This window comes from Mesocricetus auratus, unplaced genomic scaffold (assembly GCF_017639785.1).
Source record: "Mesocricetus auratus isolate SY011 unplaced genomic scaffold, BCM_Maur_2.0 Super-Scaffold_100013, whole genome shotgun sequence".
Classification (NCBI taxonomy): domain Eukaryota; kingdom Metazoa; phylum Chordata; class Mammalia; order Rodentia; family Cricetidae; genus Mesocricetus; species Mesocricetus auratus.
The window spans coordinates 74,443,334-74,465,892 of record NW_024429196.1 but is presented as its reverse complement, the minus strand read 5'-3'; the positions used below and the strand labels follow the sequence as shown (position 1 = coordinate 74,465,892).

General features: G+C 45.7%; 1 protein-coding gene and 1 long non-coding RNA gene across 5 annotated transcripts in view; one reads left to right on the top strand and one right to left on the bottom strand.

The window, feature by feature from the left end:
• Nucleotides 1–1,933, bottom strand: part of Simc1 (SUMO interacting motifs containing 1) — a 28,688-nt gene extending 26,755 nt beyond the window's left edge. For all 3 annotated transcript variants that reach the window (XM_040755994.1, XM_040755995.1, XM_040755996.1), the window contains exon 1: nucleotides 1,703–1,933. In XM_040755994.1, coding sequence (XP_040611928.1) covers nucleotides 1,703–1,831 — 129 coding nt within the window. In that variant the 5' untranslated portion in view covers nucleotides 1,832–1,933. The remainder of the gene's footprint in view (nucleotides 1–1,702) is intronic.
• LOC121143665 lies at nucleotides 1,853–22,177 on the top strand. 2 transcript variants are annotated; one of them, XR_005880967.1, is made up of 3 exons: nucleotides 1,853–1,941; nucleotides 5,873–5,952; nucleotides 21,628–22,177. It is a non-coding gene; the product is annotated as an uncharacterized LOC121143665 (long non-coding RNA). The 2 variants fall into 2 exon arrangements; XR_005880966.1 differs by lacking the exon at nucleotides 21,628–22,177 and adding an exon at nucleotides 13,552–15,651.
• The last annotated feature ends 382 nt before the right edge of the window (nucleotides 22,178–22,559 follow it).

The window sequence follows — 22,559 nt, the reverse complement described above, 5'->3', positions numbered from 1 at the left end:
CCCAGCAAATCTGAGGCTAACCTGAGCTACATGAGAGAGACCCAGTCTCAAAAGATAAAAAAAAGTTAGTGCAACCCCATTATAAAAGAATTAGATACAAACATTTGTGCATACGTATAGGGAAATTTTTCTATAGTTATACACACAATAAACTGTAGCTCTCCAGACAGTGGAAATAGGCAAGTCACTTTCCCAAACATGTGGACCTTAAGAACAGCAACAAGGTTTCCTTATGGTAAAGTAAATGCTTTTATCAGGAACGATGGCTGTACAAGCCAAGGTATTGTATGGATGAGCTTTATTATATGGAATATAATAAATAATATATGGAATATAATAAATAATAAAACTCATAATAAAGGCACTGAGAAGATGTACTACAATAAAGATGTATTTACAAGCTGGACAATACAAAAATATAAAATTAAATTCCTTTCTTAAGAGAGAGAACACCTACTGTGCAGGCTAGTTTTATGTCAACTTGTCATAAGCTAGAGTGATCTGAGAGAAAGGAATATCAATTGAGAAAATACCTCCATAAGATGGACTGTAGGCAAGACTGTGTTTTCTTAATTCGTGATTGATGGGGGAACGCCCAGTCCACTGTGGGCGGGGCCATCCCTGGGCTGGAGGACCTGGGTTCTGTTAAGAAAGCAGGCTGAGCGAGCCAGAGGGAGCAAGGCAGTAAGCGGCGTCCCTCCATGGCCCCTGCATCAGCACCTGCCTCCAGGTTCCTGCGCCGTTTGAGTTCCTGTCCTGACTTCTTTCGATGATGAAAGTAGAAGCCAAACAAGCCCTCTCCTCCCCACGCTGCCTTTGGTCATGGTGTTTCATCACAGCAATGGTATCCCTAACTCAGACCTACTTTTGGGTGTAGGAAGACCCTCCCTCCAACTTCCCAAAGGCAACCTAAAAAAGTGATGCACAGGCTCATGTAGTAGCCGACCTTGATTTAGGACATGTATTAGGAAGAAGCCACAGCATCTGGAGCATGGTAGGGCTTCACTAGATTTCTGTGGAGGGTTCTAGAAAGGCAGAGACCACAATTATTTTTATTCACTACTTCAGGAGCAGGGATAAAGCTAAAGGATCTGGAGGAAAAAAACAAAGGTGCAAGTGCCCCGCCCTCGGGCTGTGTACGTGATTCGCATTTGCAAAGCAAAATAAGCCGTCCTTCTCCACAACTCAAAAATCGGGCCCCCGGCTCAGGAACTAGGCCCTGGAGCGCAGTCGCCACCGTGCCAAGGGCGGCGCTTCCCTCGCTCGCAGCCGGGGCTCCTGTTACCTCCCTGCACACATCTGTGCCCATTACAAGCCAAACAATTGCTCGCTCCCGCGCGCCCGCCTCGAGGTCCGGTGGCGGCTGCGGCCTGGCCAGGACCCCTCCCCCAACTCCTCCCGCTGCCAAAGCCCTGGGGCCACCCCGGGCCGGAGGCCCCCGCCGGCCATTGCATGGCAGCCCGCACCGGTGCTCGGTGCGTCGCCCATGTGCTCGGCCCGCTCGCCGGCGCAGCCCTGTAGGGCTCTGCGCTAGTCAGCCCCGAGGCCTGTCGTCCCGGCGGCGCCGCAGCGCTCCTCGAGGCCCCGGGCCGCCAAAGGCGGGAAGACACGGCCGCGGGGAACCTGGGTCGCAACGCCGAGGCCCCGAGGAGGCGACGCTCGGGTCCCGTGGGGCGTGGCGAGCGGCAGCGGGCTCACTCACCACGGTTCGGCGGGGCAGCGCGCCGGGGGTCCGGGACAGGGCCCGGCGCAGCCTCCGCGCTCTGCCCGAGCGGGTCCCGGCCGAGCTCTCGGAACCGCTGTCGTCGGAGATCACGATGAAGTCCTCCATGGCTACGGGCCCGGCTGAGCCACGCGCCAGCGGCCAGCAGCAGCCCTGGCGACCACGACTCGGGGTCCAGCTGCTGAAGCGACTGCAGCGACCGCGTCGCCGACACCCGGGTTAGTACCCCGCCTGCCCCGCCCCCTCATTACCCCGCCCCCCGGTGCCCCGCCCCGCCCTGAGTCCCGCCCACCGTGGGGCAGCGGCGCTGGGGTGAGGGCCGAGCCCAGGAGGCTCTCCCTTCTCCTCAGAGAAAGAAAGAGAGGGAGAAGAGGAAGGGGGCAGGGGAGGAAGGGAGAGAAGTCAGAGGCTGGGCCGTGTGGTTCCGGGCGGGAAGAAACGTTGATGCCGAGGGGGTGTCCGTCGCAGCTCTCAACTGACCGCCGTGTGCGGGGCTGGTGGCTAGCCTCCGGCTGCAGGTGTGAGGAGGTGTGTTAGCCAGCTTCATTCACACGGAGAGGGGCCACCTTAGGCAGGCTGACCTGGCCACTGACCGGGTAGTGGGGCCTCCAACTGACAGACAATGGGTGACAGACAGGCTAAGGAGGCCGCGAGTGGCCGAGAAGGGTGACCTGAACTTGGTGTCTTACTGACTGGGGCAGAGTCAGTTGGTTACGAGGTGACTGGACTTCTGACTGAGGTAGGGGAGAGACCCCACTGCTTTGATTGTGCAGGTAGATCCATCCGTAGGATAAATTCCCGTAAGTGGAATTATTGGATCAAATCTATGCTTTCATTGTCATTTTGGCAAACGGTGCCAAATTACCCTAAGTTGTACCAATTTGCAGTTTCACCAACAACATGTGTCTCAGGGGTTTAAACTGTCAGATGTAAGAGGTACTGAGTTGCTAGTTGACTGAAATGCCGAAAAGACACACAGATAGAGCTATGAGGTCCCAGAGCGCCTGTACACGCTGATGCTGTGAACCAGCAGACGTTATAAGGATGAGACTGTGTCCCCAACAGGGGGAAATGTTGGTAAGTAGTGAATTCTTCGGTTTGTCGTGGGGCAGGGGCATTAAAATAAAAATAAGACCCATAATTATTTTTAAAAATGTGGGATATTGACAAAATTCTGTCGCTTGGGCTCAAATAACTTTGAATAATAGAGTAATGGATTCAAATTACAGTGGCTTTAGCAAAAAGAGGTTTTGTTTGTTTGTTTTGTTTTTTCTACAGGAATAGCTGTTGGGTGCTATCTAAGCATTGTCTACTGCAGTGCAAATCTCTAAATGGAATTGACATTTCTAGGCATCTGAACTCACCTCTGTTCTCCCCACAGACAGTTTTCTCTTAAAAAAAAACAAAAAACAAACAAACAAAAACAAACCTACTTGCTTTCTTTTAGTATTCTCTGCTGTTGTTGTTTTTTTTTTTTTCGAGACAGGGTTTCTCTGTATTGTTTTGGAGGCTGTCCTGGAACTCATTTTGTAGACCAGCCTGGCCTCGAACTCACAGAGATCCACCTGCCTCTGCCTCCCGAGTGCTGGGATTAAAGGGGTGCACCACCACCGCCTGGCTATTTGCTGGTATTTTAGTACTTTCTAAATATTAGCATTTGGTATTAGTTAATGGTGGTATTATCAGTCAGCAATTGCTCACATGAACAACCTTCCTGATTCCTACTTCAAGTCCCATTTTACCTCCTAACCATGTTTTGTATTCACTCTCTTTTTTTGGCTTCTGCTAATAGCCAAGTTACTGTCATCTCTGGCCCAATCCTCTCCAAAGTACGCGTCTTCCACTCCTTTTTTGCTCACTCACAGAGAGTGTGTAGTCATAGCTGGTGCCACATGCCTGAAGTCCCAGCACTAGAGAAATGGAGGCAGCAAAATTAAGAGCTTGCAGCCAGTTTGGGCTCCACAGCAAGACTCTGTCTTAAACAAAGTATGATTGCATCAGGTTTCCTTCAACCACTTCCTGTCAATTTTGTCTTAATTCTATCTGCCATAATAAAACACCTCAGACTGTGTTGCTTGAACATTTATTTCTCCAAGTCTTAGAAGGAGGCTGGGGTGCTGGTCCCTTCGGTTCCTGGTGAGGATTTTCTCTCTTGTTGCATGCATGTGGTGAACTTATCGCTCCCCCTCTTTCTCTTGCAAAGCCACCAGTCCCACTAAATCAGTTAGTTACCCTGGACCTCCTGTGCCGCTCAGTTTTGGCAGCCTGGCACAAACTAGAGTCACTGAGGAAGGGGGAACCTCTGCAGAGGAATTGTCTCTACCTATAGGCGCATCCGTGGGGACATTTTCTTGTTAAGTGATTGCTGTAGGTGGGCCTACCTTAAAATGGACAGTGCTAACTCTGGGTGGGTGGTTCTGGGCGGCATAAGAAAGCAGCTTGAGCAAGTCGTGGAGAGCAAGCCAGTAAGCAGCATCCCTCCCTCCCTGGCCTCTGCTTTCAGTCTCTAACTTCCTTGAATCCCTGCCCTGGATTCCCTCCGTGATGGACTGTTATCTGGAAGTTATGAGATGAAATAAATCCTCTCCTCCCCCAAGTTGCTTTGGGTTATGGTATTTATCAAAGCAGCAGAAAGCAAGCTAGGTCACTTCCCAAGTGCTCCATCTTCAAAGACCATCACATCAAAGGTTAATGGTTAAACACATGCGTTTGGGGAAAATGCAAACATTCAGTCCCCAAACACATTGTGAACTAAATATGAAGACAAACATAGCTAACTAGATGTTTTTAGAACATATAAATGTTTAGTTGCTTCTAAATCTAGATATAGAGCAAATGTATTTACTCAGTCAAGGGCTATGCCAATGGAGGTGATTACCTTGGTCCTGGCCTCACAGTGCTTATATTTTAAGGGGAACAGATTAGGAAATCCTGGTAAGTCTACCATCAGGGTGAGAGATGTCAACCTGAGAATCATAAATATAAATCAGTTTTATTTTACCCCCAATAACCACTACCACTGTCTCTAGAAATCCTTTTGTTTTCTGGGTATCGACTTTCCTGAGGACAGTCTGCTGTAGCCACTTTCAAAAGAGTCACTCATGTGGTCTCCTTCCAGGCATTAAAATTTCAGCCTGGCCCCTTAAATGTTTCATCTCTTACAGCTTTCCCTGATTTAGTGCAGTTGAATTACAATTGCTCTCAATGGTAGGGCTGATGATGTCTCCTCTCTTGCTTTCTCCTTTCTCTTCTTAAGAAAAACAAAGAGGGGGCTGGAGAGATGACTCAGAGGTTCTTCCAGAGGTCCTGAGTTCAATTCCCAGCAACCACACGGTGGCTCACAAGGTGCTCTTCTGGCGTGTAGGCAGAACACCATATAATTAATAATAAATCTTTTTTTTAAAAGAGCGGTTTTCTAAAAAGAAAAAGAAAAACAAAGAAAGGATGTTCTTTGCGAGACTGTCCTTGACAGAGTAGCAGTTGTCACTCTGCCTTCTTGAGTGACAGTTCCCCCATTGTGTCAGTGCTGGCTCTCTCCACTGCACTCTGTGCATGTGGTTGCTTCCCGAGGCTCCCAGTTAAGACACTGTAGGCTCAGCCTCTTTCTCCTGGGTTCTCTCGCTCGCCAATGTCTTCCAGGGCATCTGACACTCTTTCATTGTTGAGGGATCCAGAGGAGCTTCTTGAGAAATGCCAGCCACCTTCTCATAAACATGGGGAATTTAATATGATTCAAGGAGGAGGGGAATGCAGGAAGTTCCCATCTTAGTGCCCTCTTTCCTTCCAGCCCTTTCCTCCTGTGAGCATCAGAGACTTATTCAAGCCAATGAGTCAGTGAGTTCAGACAGGTTCTCAGCTTGGGGAAAGAAGTGAGGAGTGCCTTGTTTAACCTTACTCTGTGAAGTGAATGGAAAAGGCAGAACAGCCCCTGTTTCCTTCAGCTGGGAGGAAACAATGACTTGTTGTCATCTGGTATGAATCAGTAACCCATAGTTATATTAACTAACTGGAAATTTTCAAATGCTCACTGTTTTGCTAAAGAGTTTATGATAAAATGATTAATATTAATAAATGACTTGCAAGCATGAAATTGGTCATATAACTGTAGTGGTACAGCAATGTTCTGATTGCCTATATCTTTCTCTTCAGCAATCCTGCCTCAAACTTGGGAAGCACAGAGTCCCTGAGTACACTGGCTGAGAATTTCTGAAGGCCACTTTGCCACCCAGGTGAGATGAATACCGGCTACTTTCCTTAGCATCACTAATGGTTTCTTGGTCATTCTGGGTATGTCCCAAAACAACTTGTTTAACTAAGACTTCAAAAATGATGTCTTCTTCAGAACTGTGTATTTTGTAAGGTGTCACTTCAATATAGGTTTACTCCCTTTAAATAGTAAAATAATCTCGTATCAACTGAGAGGCCAGGGTACTCTATTGTACTTAGTAAGAATATTTATTCTTTCTGTTGTCAATTGTTTTCTGTTTTGTTTTTCAAGACAGTGTTTCTTTGTGTAGCCCTGGCTGTCTTTGAACTCACTCTGTAGACCAGGCTGGCCTTGAGCTCAGGTCATCTACTTGCCTCTGCCTCCTGATGCTGGGATTTAAAGTGTGCGCCACCACCACCTGCCTGTATTTATTTATTCTTTATTGAGTGCCTGTTGTGTGCCAGGTACCATGAAAGAATCCAGGGCCAAGGCAATGAGCAATTTGGGTGTAGTGATGTAAACTGTAACCCCAGTGATGGGGAAGTCCTTCTATGTATATGTTTCTCTTACTGGTTAATGAGTAAGACACTGATTGGCTGATTGACCAGGCAGGAAGTGACATAGTGGGGCAGAGTCAGAATATAGGCAGGGACAAATAGGAAATCGCTCTCTTCTCGTCTCTTCTCTGTGGAGACGCTGAGCATGAGATGCTATGTAGACCCCAATGGAGTAAGGGGCCCGGACCTTTGCTCCAGTAAGAGAAGACCACGTGGAAATACAATAGTAGTTATGGGTTAATGATTAAGACAGAGCTAGCCAATAAGAAACCATAGCCAACAGCCAACAGTTTCATAATGAATATAGCATTCTGTGTGTTCATTTGGGGCTCAAGGGCCACAGGACCTAGCTGGGCCAGAGAAATGTCCACATTATACCCCAGCACTCAGGTGGCTGGGGTAGGAAGATCACTATAAATCTGAAGCCATCCTGGCCTACAAGGCAGGTGCCAAGCCAGTCAGTGCTACACGGTGACACCCTGTCTCAACAAACAAGCAAGCAAACAAAACAAAACAAACTTATGAAAGTAGTAGCATCAGGAGGCAGCTTGGTGGAATACTATTGGCCCTCACTTCTCAAGTCACCTTACCCCATCCTCAGATTCCTATCCCCTACCTCAGCCCTATGTAAGTTTGTGCCTGTTGGAATAAATTGAGATCCTGCTTGGACAGACCCCCGCCCTCTCCTTAACTAATTCGGGGAGGGGCTGGACAGCCCTTCCCCTGACTACCTGCCAGAGGATCCGACACAATCCTGTACTTTAAAAAATAACAATAAATCCTAACTAAGTTAAAATTACACTTGGAAAAACTATAAAATTCAAACTGAAGCCACAATTACTTACTATTTCATACCCTTTAAGATTGTTGTTTTTTGTTTATTTTGTTTTTTTGAGACAGGGCTTCCCTGTGTAACAGCTCTGGCTATTCTGGAATTCAGTCTGTAGGCCAGGCTGGCCTCCAACTCAGAGATCTGTCTGCCTCTGCTTCCCCAGTGCTGGGATCAAAGTTGTGTGCCATTACCACCCAGCTAAGATTTTTTTTTTGGAGAGGTATTGCTCCTTCATAGACCAAGCTGACCTTGAACTTGCTATGTAGCCCAGAATGACCTCCAGCCAATCAACCTGTCTCAATCCTAGGAATGGTGGTATTGCAGATGTGCATGTAACAGATAATTCAGCCATAAAAGGAATAAAGTTCTGATGTGTGCAACAGCATGGATAAACTTTGAAGTCACGGTGGCAAGCGAAATAAGTCACACAAAAAACGCCAGTGAGCATGTCTCCCATCTTCCATATCTGAAACTGAACAGTGTTGTAGAACTCTGTTGTCTGGTTTTGACATGACTGGCATGGCTGCTGATTTTTTACTTCAGAGTCCTTACAAGACTAGCCCACTAACATTCCCACACAGAAGATGGGCAGGTGTGGCCTACCTGGGCTAACAAGCCCAGTCTCTCCTCAGAACACTTAAGCCCTTAACTATTGCTGGTGTGGAGACTCTTCAGTGGTGTAGCTGCTCTTAAGTTGCCCATATTCTGTAAGTGACTCCAGTGACACTAATTGCTCACCCGAAGTTGGACTTTGTAGAATTGTTTCTTCTGTCTGTTTGTCACTACCTGGTGTGAAGTGATGTGTGTTCTCCCAGAAAAGTCATGCAGAAGTCTTTAAAGTTAAAAGAAAAATGTCTGTGAGACCAGAGAAGTCTTGCTTCACAAAGTTATCAAAGGCTGGCAGTTGAAAGCTGTAAATATTTGTCTGACAAGAAACAGAAATGCCATTCTGTGGATGAAAGGGGAAAGTTCATCCCAAACAACCAAGGCTGACTCTTGGAGGGGAGGGAGGAGCAGAGGGTAGTGATGGGGGTGGGGGTGGGGTGGGCGGGGAATCCTCAGGATTATAAGGGAATGGGTACTTGGGAGGAAGGGAGCCTGTGAGTTGGGGATTGGGGTTTTAAAGTGTATAGCAGGTACTTGTGAGTAAGATCTGAGGCTGGCTTGGACCTAGACATGCTAATAGGCACTGCAGGCACGAATTAATGCAGGAGCCGTATGTCCCCTTTGCTAGTGATGAGGAGAATGACTCCTTTTGGCAAGTGGATACTAGCTTTCCAAGTCCCTGAGCAAAAGCTGGTTTTTGCCTAATTGCCAGAATCTGGGAAAAGGAGTTTCTTTAGATCTGACAGACACAGGTCTTCACTATGTAGTCCTGGATAGGAACTCACTATGTAGGCCCGACTGTCCCAGAACTCATTGTGTAGACCAGACTGGCCTGGAACTCCCTATGTAGGGTCTACATTGTAGACCAATGCAGGTGATTTCAAGAGGATGATGGTATTAAAATAATGATAAACCCATTCTGAATCATTTAAGTATATTGGTCTCTCCTGCCATCCTTCAAATTGGATTTTTAGAGATAGAAATAAGTGCTAATTTGAAGTTGAATTATTTATGAAAATGTTTAAAATAGCACTATATGATAGAGAAATGGTCCAAATTGGGGAGCATTTGGTGGCCATGTAATTCCAGCACGGAGTCACTCAGGGACTGTTGGTCTTAAGTCACCAGCAGAGCTCTAAAGAACCTGTACACAGAACAACACATTAAACTAAAAGAATGCAGGGCTGATTTGGAGAAGGTTAGACTACACACATATTTCTGTGTATGTAAGTATAGTACGGAATACAGAGTGATTTCTTTGTATAGAAGTGTACTACAGAATACAGAGTGAAATAGTTTTGCATTTCTGATCTGAATACTAATTGAATCAGGATTCCAACTCAGGGCCAATTGCACTAACAACCACAAAGCCAACCTTTTTGTTTGACATGATTTGTTTAGGATGACTCTGTATTCAGCTAGACATTTCAAGAATACCAGGGAAGTTTTGAGCAGCATGAGGTTGAGAATTGACGTTGCTAACGTCATCTTGCAAACATAATTACCCAAATGGATATGTCCTGCATCCACAGTACTGCTGGAAGAATTGAAGTGGACAAACACTTGTCTGTCAGCTGGTTTGATGTAGATACATCATAAGTGTCAATGGATTTTTTTCTCCCTTCCAAAACAAAAATCTACTTCACTGTGTGTGCATTAGTCTTACAGATTTGCAATAACAGTATGGCTAGATGTTTGATCTGTTCATGTTCATTTCACTTAACATACATGGTGGTTTTATGTTTTGTTTGTTGTTGTAATTGTTTTGATACATGATCTCACTATTTGCCTTGGCTGTCCTGCAACTCACTATATAGACCAGATTGGTCTTTGAACTCACAGAGATCTACCTGCCTCTACCTCCTGAGTGCTGGGATTAAATTAAAGTTGTGCACCACAACTACCTGACTCCCCCATTGTCCTTATAAACCAATGTATCACTTCCTGGCCAGGGATACAAGACTGAGAATTCCCATTCATTGGATCACACAAGCTTTGAGGGCATTAGCAAGAGGGACTTGTTAACTTGCCAACACTGCCAAGGCTCCTGGTGGGGTGCATGGTTTCTGAGCTAAGCTGGACCCATTTGCTTTATAACTTTCTGCTGCTTTCCTGGCCACCAATCTAGTTTGTTGATGTTGAGAATGTGTGTGTGTGTTTATCATCTATTGCTCATTCCATTAGACCCTAAGGGAGGAAATTCCTTTAATGTACTTTCTAAGTTTGGTATTTCAACTCTGATGTAAAATATAAAAAATTTCAATAACTCTTTGTCCATCATTTTACTGATAGGAAATTATCACTTTTAGTACTCTTCATCTTGAATTGTGTTGGCTACATTAATATTGTAATGCAGGTAAAATGATCCTTTGTTTGCTGTGCTGGGAAAACAATTCTGACTCTGAAGCCTGCGTGTCTTTATCAATGTATAGGTGTTTCTCCATTCAGAATTAAGTTCTGAGTCATTCTGTGCCTTGAGGTTGCTGTGGCAGAACCCAAGCACAATGGAGCCAAGCTCTGAGGCTGAGGTTCCTCCTTGGCTCAGGCCACAGAAGAGTCGGCCACATTGTTTGCCCTCGGGGCTCCTTATCCTTAGATGCTGCTTCCTTACTTTTGGGGGCTTGGGTTTATCATGACTGGCACTAGCGATGATATCCCTGAAATTCTCTTTGTTACTGTATTTGTGAGTGCTGGATTTGTTTGTCACATACAGTATTCACTGCTGGATGAGGTATACTAGTATTGTCTGCTGGGACCATGAGCCTCATCCTTACCAGGGTGCTTCGATGACTACCTCTCTAGGTTTATCTGGAGGCAGAAACTTCTGCTGCTGTACTGTGGATGAAGGCTGGGGTGACACCTCTGTTCACTGCTTCTGGGCTCTCTTATGTCCCTGTGTCCACAGCTCTGAGCTGGGAGAACCCCAAGATTACTTTCACCCTTCATTTTTGCTCTTTCCTCTGAATATTCTGGGTAATCATTTTTCTTCAACCTGATGACATCCAGCTTCCAAGTCTGGATAATGGAAGACATCATGGCTTCAGCCTCTGTCTTGGATTGCTCACTGTGGGAGAAAGCAGCTGTGAGTGGGTCATCATGATGAAGGGACCTTCAGTCCCGTCAACCATCCTGATGACCACTGCCTTGGTTGGCGTCTTCAGCCCCTCCAGCCATTCTGAAGACTGAAGTCTTGACTGGCTCTTGTGGGAGACTCTGAGCCAAAACCACCCAACTCCTGGATTCCTTACTTTAAAAATTACATGACACAATAACTTTTCTAAGTTATCAAAAGATTAATATTTGACAAAGTATTAACTACTGGGCATCTTCCAGATGAAACTCCATTACCATGCCTTCAAAATTGTCTTTTTCTTGTTGTTACTTCAGCTAAATCTCTCTGAAGAAACTTATGAAGAACCAGCCAAAGTCACCAAACCACTAATTCTTTTAGATGAGTTAGAGTAAACTTAACCATAATAACACTGAACTGAGCATGCCCAGAAGCATTTGTTTCTCATGACTGACAATGAATACAACCTTCAGTCACTTTATATAGAGAATAGCCTGGTCAGCATCTTGTTCTTGGAAACACTCTGCCTTTTGGGTATGGCATCAACGTTTCTTTACCAACCCTTCCTTCCTAGATTCCTCTGTAGGTCCCTGCTCCAATCCCTCCAGGTCCAGTCAGAGGCTCTTTTCTTTTGTAATCTACTCTCTTTCCTGAAGAATTCTCACTCATCCTCTTGGGGAATAAGCAGCTGATGCCCAAATGTGTTCATCCAGCCCAGGCCTCTTTCTTGAGTTTCATTCATATTGCAGCATTTACCAGTGCTTGGCTCCTTTTATTGCTTAATGGTATCCCATTTTATGGACAGAGTACATCTTATCTGTCTACAAACTGATGGGTATTTGGTCTTGTGTACTTTTTAGCAGTTATGAATAATGTTACTGTAACCATCTTCTCATAAGTCATATGATCTGTCACTCCATTTTTCTTGGGTACACACCTAGCAATGGAATGGCTGGGCTAGGCCATGCGTATATGAATGAAGTAAAATGGGGACAAGATGCTCTTTGGAATGGGTTGAGGAGGTTTATTGTAGATATGAGGAAAAGCACAGCCAGACTGAACTGGGCCATGGATGGGGGGCTGTGAGGAAGGAAGAGAAGAGAGAGGGAGTCAAGAGAGCACCTGGAAACCTAGAGGCCAAGAGCACCAAGAGACCACGTAGCCAAAATGGTTGAGGTTATACAGGAATCAGAGAAGCTGGGGCAAGGGAAGTGAAGCTCGGGGGCTGGAGAGGTCCAGGTATGCAGCAGGATGACTCTGCAACAGAACCTGCAGGTCAGCGTCTGCTCTGATATGTCAAACAGGCACCTCAGTTGGCCATCTGTCCTGGGTTGAATACTCAACAGTGTATATACAGAGAGAGAGAGACAGAGAGAGAGAGAGAGAGAGAGAGAGAGAGAGAGAGAGAGAGAGAGAGAGAGAGAGAGAGAGAGAGAGAGAGAGGAGAGAGAAAGGTAATCAGTCATGGGATGGTGATACTCTATCTTCAGCCACCTTTAAGTTCTGTAGGGTCTCTATTTCTAGTTTTTACATTTGGTTATTATTTTGTGTGTGGGGACATGTACTCACACATATGGAAACCACGGAACAACTCAAGGGAGTCAGTTCTGGCCCCTGACTGTGTGGGCTCCAGGGATCATTATTTAGGCCTGCTGGCTGGGCAAATGCTGGCCTGTGATGCTCTGCACTTCAATGTTGTCTGTCAAGCGGAATGATGGTTGTCTTGTCCTTATGGTTATTAAGCAGATTAAGTTAGGCAAGTATAGACTCATGGATCAAGATTCACTGGACTAGGCTCAATGTAGGTTATTATAATTTTATTTGGGGAGAAGGCACTTACACAGGAAACAGATGACCGCTGCAAGTTCCTGTTCAAGGATCCACACAAGCTGCTCTCTGCGACCTGACCGGAAGCAAGAGAGAGAGCCACCTGTGCCCCCACTCCAGACCTAAAACCACTCTTAGTCATGTCTGAACAAATGGGCAGGGTGGATATCTCATTATAATTCTACTTTTAGTCTAAAGAAAAACATTTAGGTTTGATACAAAACTATACACAAAGATAGCAAGTATCAAGTGTGCTCTAGGAGAAGGAAAAGTAAGAACAAACACACCTAAGACCTATCGACAGTGAAGCAACTAGAGCAAAAGGCAAGAACTACACATCTAGTCCTAGGGTGAAGGCATAGCAGAGATAACTATAGAATGTCCTATGCTGGAAAGTTTAAGTCTTGTACCTAATATTTCTATCTAGGGAGATAGAACAATAATTGTGACAGTCTAATCTTCAACCTCATCAAAACTCTGAGAAGGAGGATAACAACACTAAGATTGGCAAAAAGTACAGGTGAGCAACTTCTAAAAGGTGCAGAGAAGACAGAGACAGCAGGCTGTCTGGACAGTCACCCAGAGTCTCACAGCAGCATAGGGGCAACCAGCATTGGCTAAGGCCTGGAGTATCAGATTGACCAACACAGAAGCAGGGAGGTAGAAAGGCTGTCTAACCCTGACTTGGCAAGGTTCAACAGTCTTCTAATTTATCTCCTGCAAGCACAGTAGGACAGCATGTCCAAAGTCAGCGATCGAGGTAGGAGCAGTTCTTTGCCCAAGAGGTCATTAACCGAGGAGAGAATGAACTCCAGAAGGAATGTCATCAGTACTCAACATATACTCGGAAATAGCTTGGTGCTGTCAGGAGCAATTGTTTCTCAAGTCAATGGAGTACTAATAATAAAACATTTAAATGTCATATTCTGTTGGTCTATGAAGTGTTTGAAGCTCAAATATCTATGTCTGACTAATCTCATAGATAAGAAACATGGGTGATAATAATCTGTAATTCTCAGAAACATAGTTGTACAATGGCTGAAGCTTCCCAAAATAATTTAAACAATCCTAAAACCTATATGCAGCAAGGACAATGACCTCAAATTTGTAACTATATACATATATATAATTCTCAAAAACAGAGATAAAACTGAAATGTCTTGGCTAGAGATATAACTGTAAAGTGCAATATGAAAAAATATCCTAAGTTATATCAATATACAAAATGTATATACATCAAGATAGTTTTATATTTGTGTGCAAAACATTGTAAACAGAAAGAAGACCCTAAACAGTCAACATACAAGAATCTAACAATTTAAGTTATCTATAGCTAACAGTTGCTAAAGTTAGTTCACTAGAAAATGTTAATCTACCTATATTCCATCCTAACCATACCTTTCCCATCCACACCCTTAAACTTACCTAAGAGAGATACCCGAGTCTGGGCATCACCTTCCATACCCAACCCTAAACAACTAAAAACCACCTAAGCAGGTGAATACCATCCCTTAATGCCAACAGTAGGGGAAGGGGGTGTTGTATTCTTAGGTTTTCTTCCCATTGAAATGGGATGACGATGACTCCATGGGATCCTGTAGGAAAAAAATTAGAGCAACAAAAAGTTAATGAATAGTTTCTCTTACTAGTAACACCATTTATTGATTCTTTTATACAGTATAATGATAGAGAAACATACCATTGGAATGAAACTGTCATGTAAATACCACAGAGCCCACATGTGATAGTGTCCTCCCCATGTTGTGGGGGTAGTCACAGTTGTGTAAGGCTTCCACCACTGAAAGCAGTGTCATCATGCTATGAATGACAGTACTGGTTTCTGTGAAGACAGCCTGGAGAGATGTATGTTGAGTCCCTGACCTTAACATGAGTTGTCACATCTGAAGGCTTCTGCTGGCCAAGTTGGCCGTAAGCTGATGATGGTGATGTGAAGGTGTTGGGAGGCTGACCTAATGCAGGGAGAGGAGGCCCTGGCAGAAGCCCGGTTTCTTATGATCACTGAGGCCTATTTTCTGGCAGTTGGTAAGCCTCTTGGAGACTTGTAAACTGACTGTTTGACCATGATTTCCAACAGTAGGAAATCATTCTTCCATTCCCCCAGGGCTGAGGAAGTTCCGTTCATCTGTGTTCCCCCAGCTCCCCTTGGGAATGGCATCGTAAATCTATTACAGCTTTAGCAGTTGTTTCTCTGGATGCTTGAGGGCCTTTGAGGTTCTGCCCCAGGGCTCTGTGAGATGGGTTTTGTTGGTTCCTCTAATCTCTTCCCACAGGAATTTATGATCTATATAAAGCTCCTGGGTTCCATCTGCTTCTCAGAGAGTTCATATCACAACTAAAGAGTCCCTGGCAGCATAGATACCATGGTGTGGGTAATGTCAGTCACAGCCTTTTCCTCCGGGCTTTTTGACAAGCTTTGTTGGTCCTACTGATACACTATGAAAATGCAGTGGAGCAGTTAAAAAGGGTAGAGATGGCATGCATGCTTTGCCTACGTGTTTGTGCACAACCTCGGTGCAGTGCTCTCAGAAGCTAAAGAGGGCATTAGAGCCCGGAAGCCAGAAGAGGGTGTTGTTGCATGAAAAATGAAGGACCCAGGGTCAGATATTGGGGTTCAAACTTCAAGCTGAAGAGCAGAAGAGCAAAGCAGCCAGTCACTAGCTTTTATCTCTACCTCAGACTGAAAGGCCATCTTGGTTCCACCCAACCTTAGACTGCTGCCTCCCTCTCCTCATCATGGCTGGAGAATCCTGAGACTTCAGTGTGTTTCTATCCTCAGTGTGGCCGGAGAATGAATGCCTCATCGTTTATAACCCTCTAGTGCTAGGATTAGAGGCAAGTGATCCCAGGTGCTGAGATCATCTTTGTGTGGGCTGTTTCTCTTTAGGACTGGATCAATCTTGTGCTGGGGACTCTATAGCCTGTGTCCTCTGTAAGAGCAGCCAGTGCTCTTAACCTTTGAGGCATCTCTCCAGACCCAAGATGGTGGAGGATTTGTTTTATTTTATTTTGTTTTGTGTAGCTTTGGAGCCTGTCTTGGAACTTTCTTGTAGATCAGGCTGCCCTTGAACTCACAGAGATTCACCTGCCTCTGCCTCCTGAGTGCTGGGATTAAAGGCATGTACCACCACCACCTGGTGAGTTTTTTTAAAAATTTGATTTTTTAAAATATGGCCGGGCGTTGGTGGCGCACGCCTTTAATCCCAGCATTCGGGAGGCAGAGGCAGGTGGATCTCTGTGAGTTCGAGACCAGCCTGGACTACCAAGCAAGTTCCAGGACAGCCTCCAAAGCCACAGAGAAACCCTGTCTTGAAAAACCAAATAATAAAAAAAATAAAAAAGACTTATTTCTTTTATGTCTGAGTACTCTATCTGAATGTATGACTTTATGCCAAAGAGGGCATCAGATCCCATTATAGATGGTTTTAAGCTACCATGTGGTTGCTGGGAATTGAACTCAGGACCTCTGGAAGAGCAACTAGTGCTCTTAATCCCTGAGCCATCTTACCAGCTCCCACGGTAGAGTTTTTAATAGCTAAATGTATATAATTGTATGGCCAGGTGTGGTGCACACTTTTAATCCTAGCACACAGGAGGCAGAGGGAGGCAGATCTCTGTGAGTTTGAGGTCAGCCTGGTCTGTAGAGTGAGTTCCAGGATAGTAGAGAGACCCTGTCTCAATACAACTATATAATTGTCACACACACACACACACACACACACACACACACACACGAAAGAGAGAGAGAGACAGAGACAGAGAGAGCACTTCCAAGTCTTACCAGAGCAATTCCACTTTGCTGAGAGCTACTATTTATTTGTCCCGTGTACCACTTACTTGTTCTAAGTCATGTTTGGTCAGTATTTATCAAGACCAGCGTGCTCCCCAATAAGGGTAATGCCAGTTTTCCTGTGCTTTGTGTTATCTGAGCCTGTTGTCACCCCGGCTGCTGTACCACGAGGCACTGCTCTTAAACCAGGGTTACATCAAGTCTGTTGCAGATGTAGAACCATGCAAATAGGAGCTTGTGCTATGTGACAAAAACTTTCCTGGGGAGACTCAACACACACATTTACTCACCCCAAATGGGGACCCCGTGACATACCATAGTAGGAGTACCACCAAAGTTCAGTTTTTTGAGTCAATGAGTATTATTGGGGTTACTTACACAAGTATGGGTGAGGGGTTATTTACAGGAGCAGAAACGACAGCTGCATCACCAAGGCCCATTCCAGCATGGTGACAGCTCCCAAAAGCTGGGGATGTGGAGCACACTTCACAGTCTGCAGGCACATCAACAGTGGGAGAGTGCCCTTTCCACGTGGTTTCTACTTCCTCCAGACCACTGGTCTGCTCTCAGCGTCTTCCATGCAGCTCAGCTCTGCCCTCGAGAGACACTCAGATTTTCCGCTTACTCTAGCAGGGAGGGGCCTGGTAAGTCTGGTCAGTTTCAGGGACTTCCTGAAGTTACCTTGAGTCACTTACCTTCTTATCAGTGTTTCATAGGAAACTGTGATGGTTGTTCTTGGTTGTCAACTTGACTACATCTGAAATTAACTAAAACCCAAATGACTGGTCACACCTGTGAGAGATTTTTCTTAAGTAATTTTTAAGTGGGAGGACCTGGCTTTTTAAATTTTTTTTAAGACAGGGTTTCCTGAGTTCAATTCTCAGCAACCACATGGAGGCTCACAACCGTCTGTAATGAGATCTGGTGCTCTCTTCTGGACTACAGGCATACATGCAGACAGAACACTGTATATATAATGAATAAATAAATCTTTAAAAAAATTATAGTAAGTCTTTTAACTCTAGGATTTCAGGTATGCCTCTTTACTTCTGGACTCCAGCAAAATTTTGCTGCCCCCGGACCTTCTACCATGCTGCACACTTCGTTTTGTGTTTGTGTCAGGGTCTTACTACACAGCCTTGGGTAGGTCCCCAACTCACAGTCTTCCTGTTTTGGCATCAGAGTCCTGGGATTACCAATACTGGTCACTCTAGGAAGCTTGAGCCCCACATTTGAAAGGGTCACTATTTACCTTTTTTGGGGGAAAAGGATTGAGACATACAGGTTGGCCTTAAACATACTGTATATATTGAATTCCTGACTTTCCTGCCTGGAATTGTAGACCTGTGTCAACATACCCATCATCTCTTAACATTGCCACATGGGCATTAAGTCTCTCTCTCTCTCTGGTTTTCAACACATAGATTGGAGAATAATATCTAAATTAAGTACAAACCATTCTGAATAACAGCTAAGGTTATAATATATTCCAAAGAACAAGCCTCTGCTATAAACTGGCTCCTTTTGTTATTACTTTAATCTTTTGGAGTATGTGAGATGGGGTAGGGGAACCCATTTATCACATCAAATGGTAAGCTTGTGTGAGGTGGGTGTGTGTGCCTTGTGGTGACCGTTCACTCTCCAACCTTTGAGCTGATAAAGTGGTGAAGCCTGGACCCCACTTGAGGACGCCGTGCTAAGGAGCAGGAATGAGTATGCAGGGATATACATAGAAACCCTACCTCAATTTTTTTTGGTAAAAAATAATAATAGTAATAAAACTAAGTGGTAGGTTTGTCCTGGAGTTGCCTAACAGCCTGAAAGGTAACTTCTATTTACAAAGGCATATTCTTCTAGTAAAGGAATGCTGACCCTCTGTGGAAGGAAAAATCCCTCACAGAGTAGAAAGGTTTGCCCTGCCTCAAAGATCAGGGAGCCGGGATACCACACGAGTGCACTGCAGACTCGGCATACCTGTGTGCAGGAGAGTCTTGCCTGTTCTCCCATGACACAGGCACGGTGGTCCAAGCGACACCTCTTACTCTGAGCCTGCGGGTAGTGATAGACTGGAACCACTCTGATCACGCAGCTGTGGGCTAACGCGTCCCCTTCCCGCGGGCTGTGAGGACAGGGAAGTGAGGTAAAGTGTTTTGCACAGCACCTGGCACAGGGCATGCTTGACAAATGCTTCCCTGCAGGGAGATGGGGCAGCTCCCAGTGAGAGCTCAGGGGCTGGCTGCAGAGACCTGCCACTTGTCCCTCTGTCCCCCAGCGTGTTGGTCCTCCCACTCCCCACCCCACAGCCGAATGGGCCACGTCAGTCACTCGGGCAGGTGCTGTGGAGAAGCCTTGGCCATCACACCCGGCACAGCAGGCGGTACAGTGACATGGTAGAGGTGACTTTTGCTTGCAGTGTTTTGGTGCATGATGGGTTTGTGTGTGGTGAAAAGGACAGTGTAACTCAAAACTGTGTGCCAGTGGGTAGTATGGGGAGGGCAAAGCTCCAGGTAGCTGGGGCACTTAGGAGGGGTGGGTGTGAGGAGGAGGTCTCAGTGCCAGTCTTGCTGGGTACAGTGGGGTCATGTGTGCAGCAGAGGCCACACGAGGAGGGCGCTACATGATTTTTCTTTCTTTTGAACTTTTTTTTGTTTGTTTTTATGAGACAGGGTTTCTCTGTATTGTTTTGGAAGCTGTTGGTCCAGCCCGGCCTCGAACTCACAGAGATCCGCCTGCCTCTGCCTCCCGAGTGCTGGGATTAAAGGCGTGCACCACCAACGCCTGGCACATTTTTTGAATTTTGTTTTGTAGTGCTGGAGATCAAACCCAGAGCCCCCATGCACTGAGCGAGTGCTCCTCCACTGAGCCCCATGGTGGTCTTTAAAGTGTGAATAATAGCAGAGTAGCTGGGGTGGGGGCTGCTGGTGTGTTAAAATGCCTGGCACATTACTGGTGTTGGGTAAAAAGCTCTTGTAGGCATGCAGGTACAGCATGGGCAGGTATGGCATCATAGCACAGGCACCACCACCTGACTTGTTGGTTTTCATTGTTTCTGCCTTTGTCTGTGTCTCTGTGCTCCCATTAATCTTATAGACAGACATAGGAAACTGAACCTCATTGATGCTTTTAACTTCCCCCTTTTAATGTAGGTTACAGAACTTTAAATTAGGCTTTATTTATTTATTCATGTTTTGTTTTTTTGAGACAGGGTTTCTCTGTAGATTTGGAGACTGTTCTGGAACTCTCTTTGAAGACCAGGCTGGCCTTAAACTCACAGAGATCTGCCTGCCTCTGCCTCCCCAGTGCTGGGATTAAAGGTGTGCACTACCACCACCTGGCACCCACAGATTTTCTAAGTTAGTGAAGTTTCGCAAGGCTGAAACCCCTGCCAAGTTTCTGTAAAGGTTGCTGGATCCCTCTCTGACCTATACACCCACTGATCTGGAAGCCCCGAGAACAACAGGCGATTTGAAGGAGAGGTGTTGTCAGAGTTGGCAGGAGCAGCTCAGAAAGTCTTTATTAACAGAGACTTGACAGAAGATAGGCAGGCTGAAGGCTTAGCAAAAGCAACCCCGTTACTGCCGAGAAACTGGGAGGAACCATCTGCCAGAATGAATGAAGCCTACAGAGGTGACCAGGGAATATACCAAGACCACCACCAGTTCAGAATCAGTGTGCGTATTGTAAAAGAGGAGGGCACTGGAAAATGATGTCCAGACCAGACGGTTGGAGCGCCCAAGGCAAAAGTGCTCCAGTTAGAAACTGCAACCGCCTGACAGCCAGGCCTTGATTCCAGTAACCCCCATGACCCAGGGTTACCTTGGGAGTGAGGGGCAATCAATCTAGTCAGCTTCCTGGTGGACACCGGGGTGACTTTGCCAGTCCTAAAGAACCTGATGGGCCCCCAGCAAAAAGAAATGAAATAAAAGTCCAAGGTATAACGGGGTAATCATGTGATTACTCCTGGACAGCTGATCAGGTTGTGGACTTAGGTATAATGGAGTAATCGTGTGGTTACTCCTGGACAACTGATAAGGTTGTGGACTTAGGAAGGAGCAGTGTCACCCATATGTTCCTGGTTATGCCAGGACGCCTCTACCCCCTACTGGACCAAGACCTGCCACACAAATGACAGGCCACTATCACCTTTAAGGAAGACAAGACAGAATTAGATTATAAACTCCCCACTAAAAACCCTAGTAGACGAATACCTGTTACTGTCTGGGCCATCTGTGGCCCAGCAGAGATCCATCTCATATCTGGCTGAATTACAAGCAAAGATCCCAGGGGTGTGGGCAGAATTGAATCCACCGGGGTCAGCAAAGCATCAAGCCCCAGCAGCAGTTCAGCTGACTACTACCCAACCTCAATGAAAGAGACAATATCCTATGGGGACAGAAGCAAAAACGGATTTGCAATTCACATCCAGAGACTCAGGGAGGCTAACATTTGAGTCCTTGCCAGTCACCTTGGAATACTTCCCTCCCCCAATCCATAAACCCAGCACTAATAACCACAGGCCTACACACCGTCATCAGATGGTGCACAGGTTGTGCTCAGACAACCACTGGGCCACCATCCACAGTACCCACAGGAGTTAGGACCCAAGGTGAGATGCCTGGAGAGCATTGGGAGGTGGGCTTCCCTGAGATAAAACCAGGTCAAAATGAGTATAAGTACCTCCTTGTATTTGCAGATACCATCTCAGGTTCAGCAGAGGTTTTTCCCACGAGATTGGAATGGCACAGGTTACTGTGATGGCACCCCATTGTTAATGGAGTCAGACAATGGCCTGGCTTTCATAGCTGGAATCTCTCAATTACTAAGGTCTTAGGGATAACATGGAAATTACACTCTGCCTACAGACCTCTTACAGGCTCCATGGACTTCTTCTGGAGGTTTTTTTCCCATTTGAAATTCTTTCTGGCTGACATCCTCCTCTCTTACCTACACTACAAGATGCACACTCAGGTGAAATTCCTAACCATTCCTTTCTCCAGTCCCTCCAGGCCCTGGAAATGGGTTGTTCAGCATGTCCCCCAAACTGTGAGAGAGACCCAGCCAAAAGACTCTGAACTTACTAACTACCCTTACCAGGCCAATGATGTTTTCTCCATCTGGGTTAAGAGACATCATCCAAAGACACTTGTGCCTCATTGGACCGTATCTTGTGGTCCTCACCACACCCACAACTGTTGAGGCGCTGGGATCCCTCCTGGATTCATCACACCCAGCTCAAATGGGCGACAGACACTCTTGACCTATGGACCATCACTTGTTCAGAGGATCCTTTAAAGCTTAAATTCACTCCGCATTGTTTCCAGAGGTGGATCCGGGTCCACAATTTCCAGATAAAACATAAAAATTCCCAAGTACTATCAAAGCCGTTTTCTCTTTCTATGTGTCTTCTCTGTATGGAATTCTGTATTGGACTGCTTTATGTCAACTTGATACAAGCTAAAGTCATCTGAGAGGAAGGAGCCTCAATTAAGAAAATACCTCCATAAGATCAGGATATGGGGCTGGAGAGATGGCTCAGAAGTTAAGAACACTGACTACTCTTCCAGAGAACCTGAGTCTATTCCCAGCAACCACATGGTGGCTCACAATCATCTCTAATGAGATATGGTGCCCTCTTCTGCCATACAGGCATACATGGAGGCAGAATGTTGTAAACATAATAAATAATGAATAAATCTTTAAAAAAAGATCAGGTTACAATGGCAGTGGTGGTACATGCCTTTGATCCCAGCACTTGGGAGGCAGAGGCAGGTAGATCTCTGAGTTCAAGGCCAGCCTGGTCTAGTTTCAGGATGGCCATGGCTATGTAGAAAACCTCTTGACAAAAAAACAAAACAAACAAAGAAATCAGGCTGTAGGCAAGCCTGTAGGGCATTTTATTTTCTTAATTAGTGATTGATTGGGGAGGGCC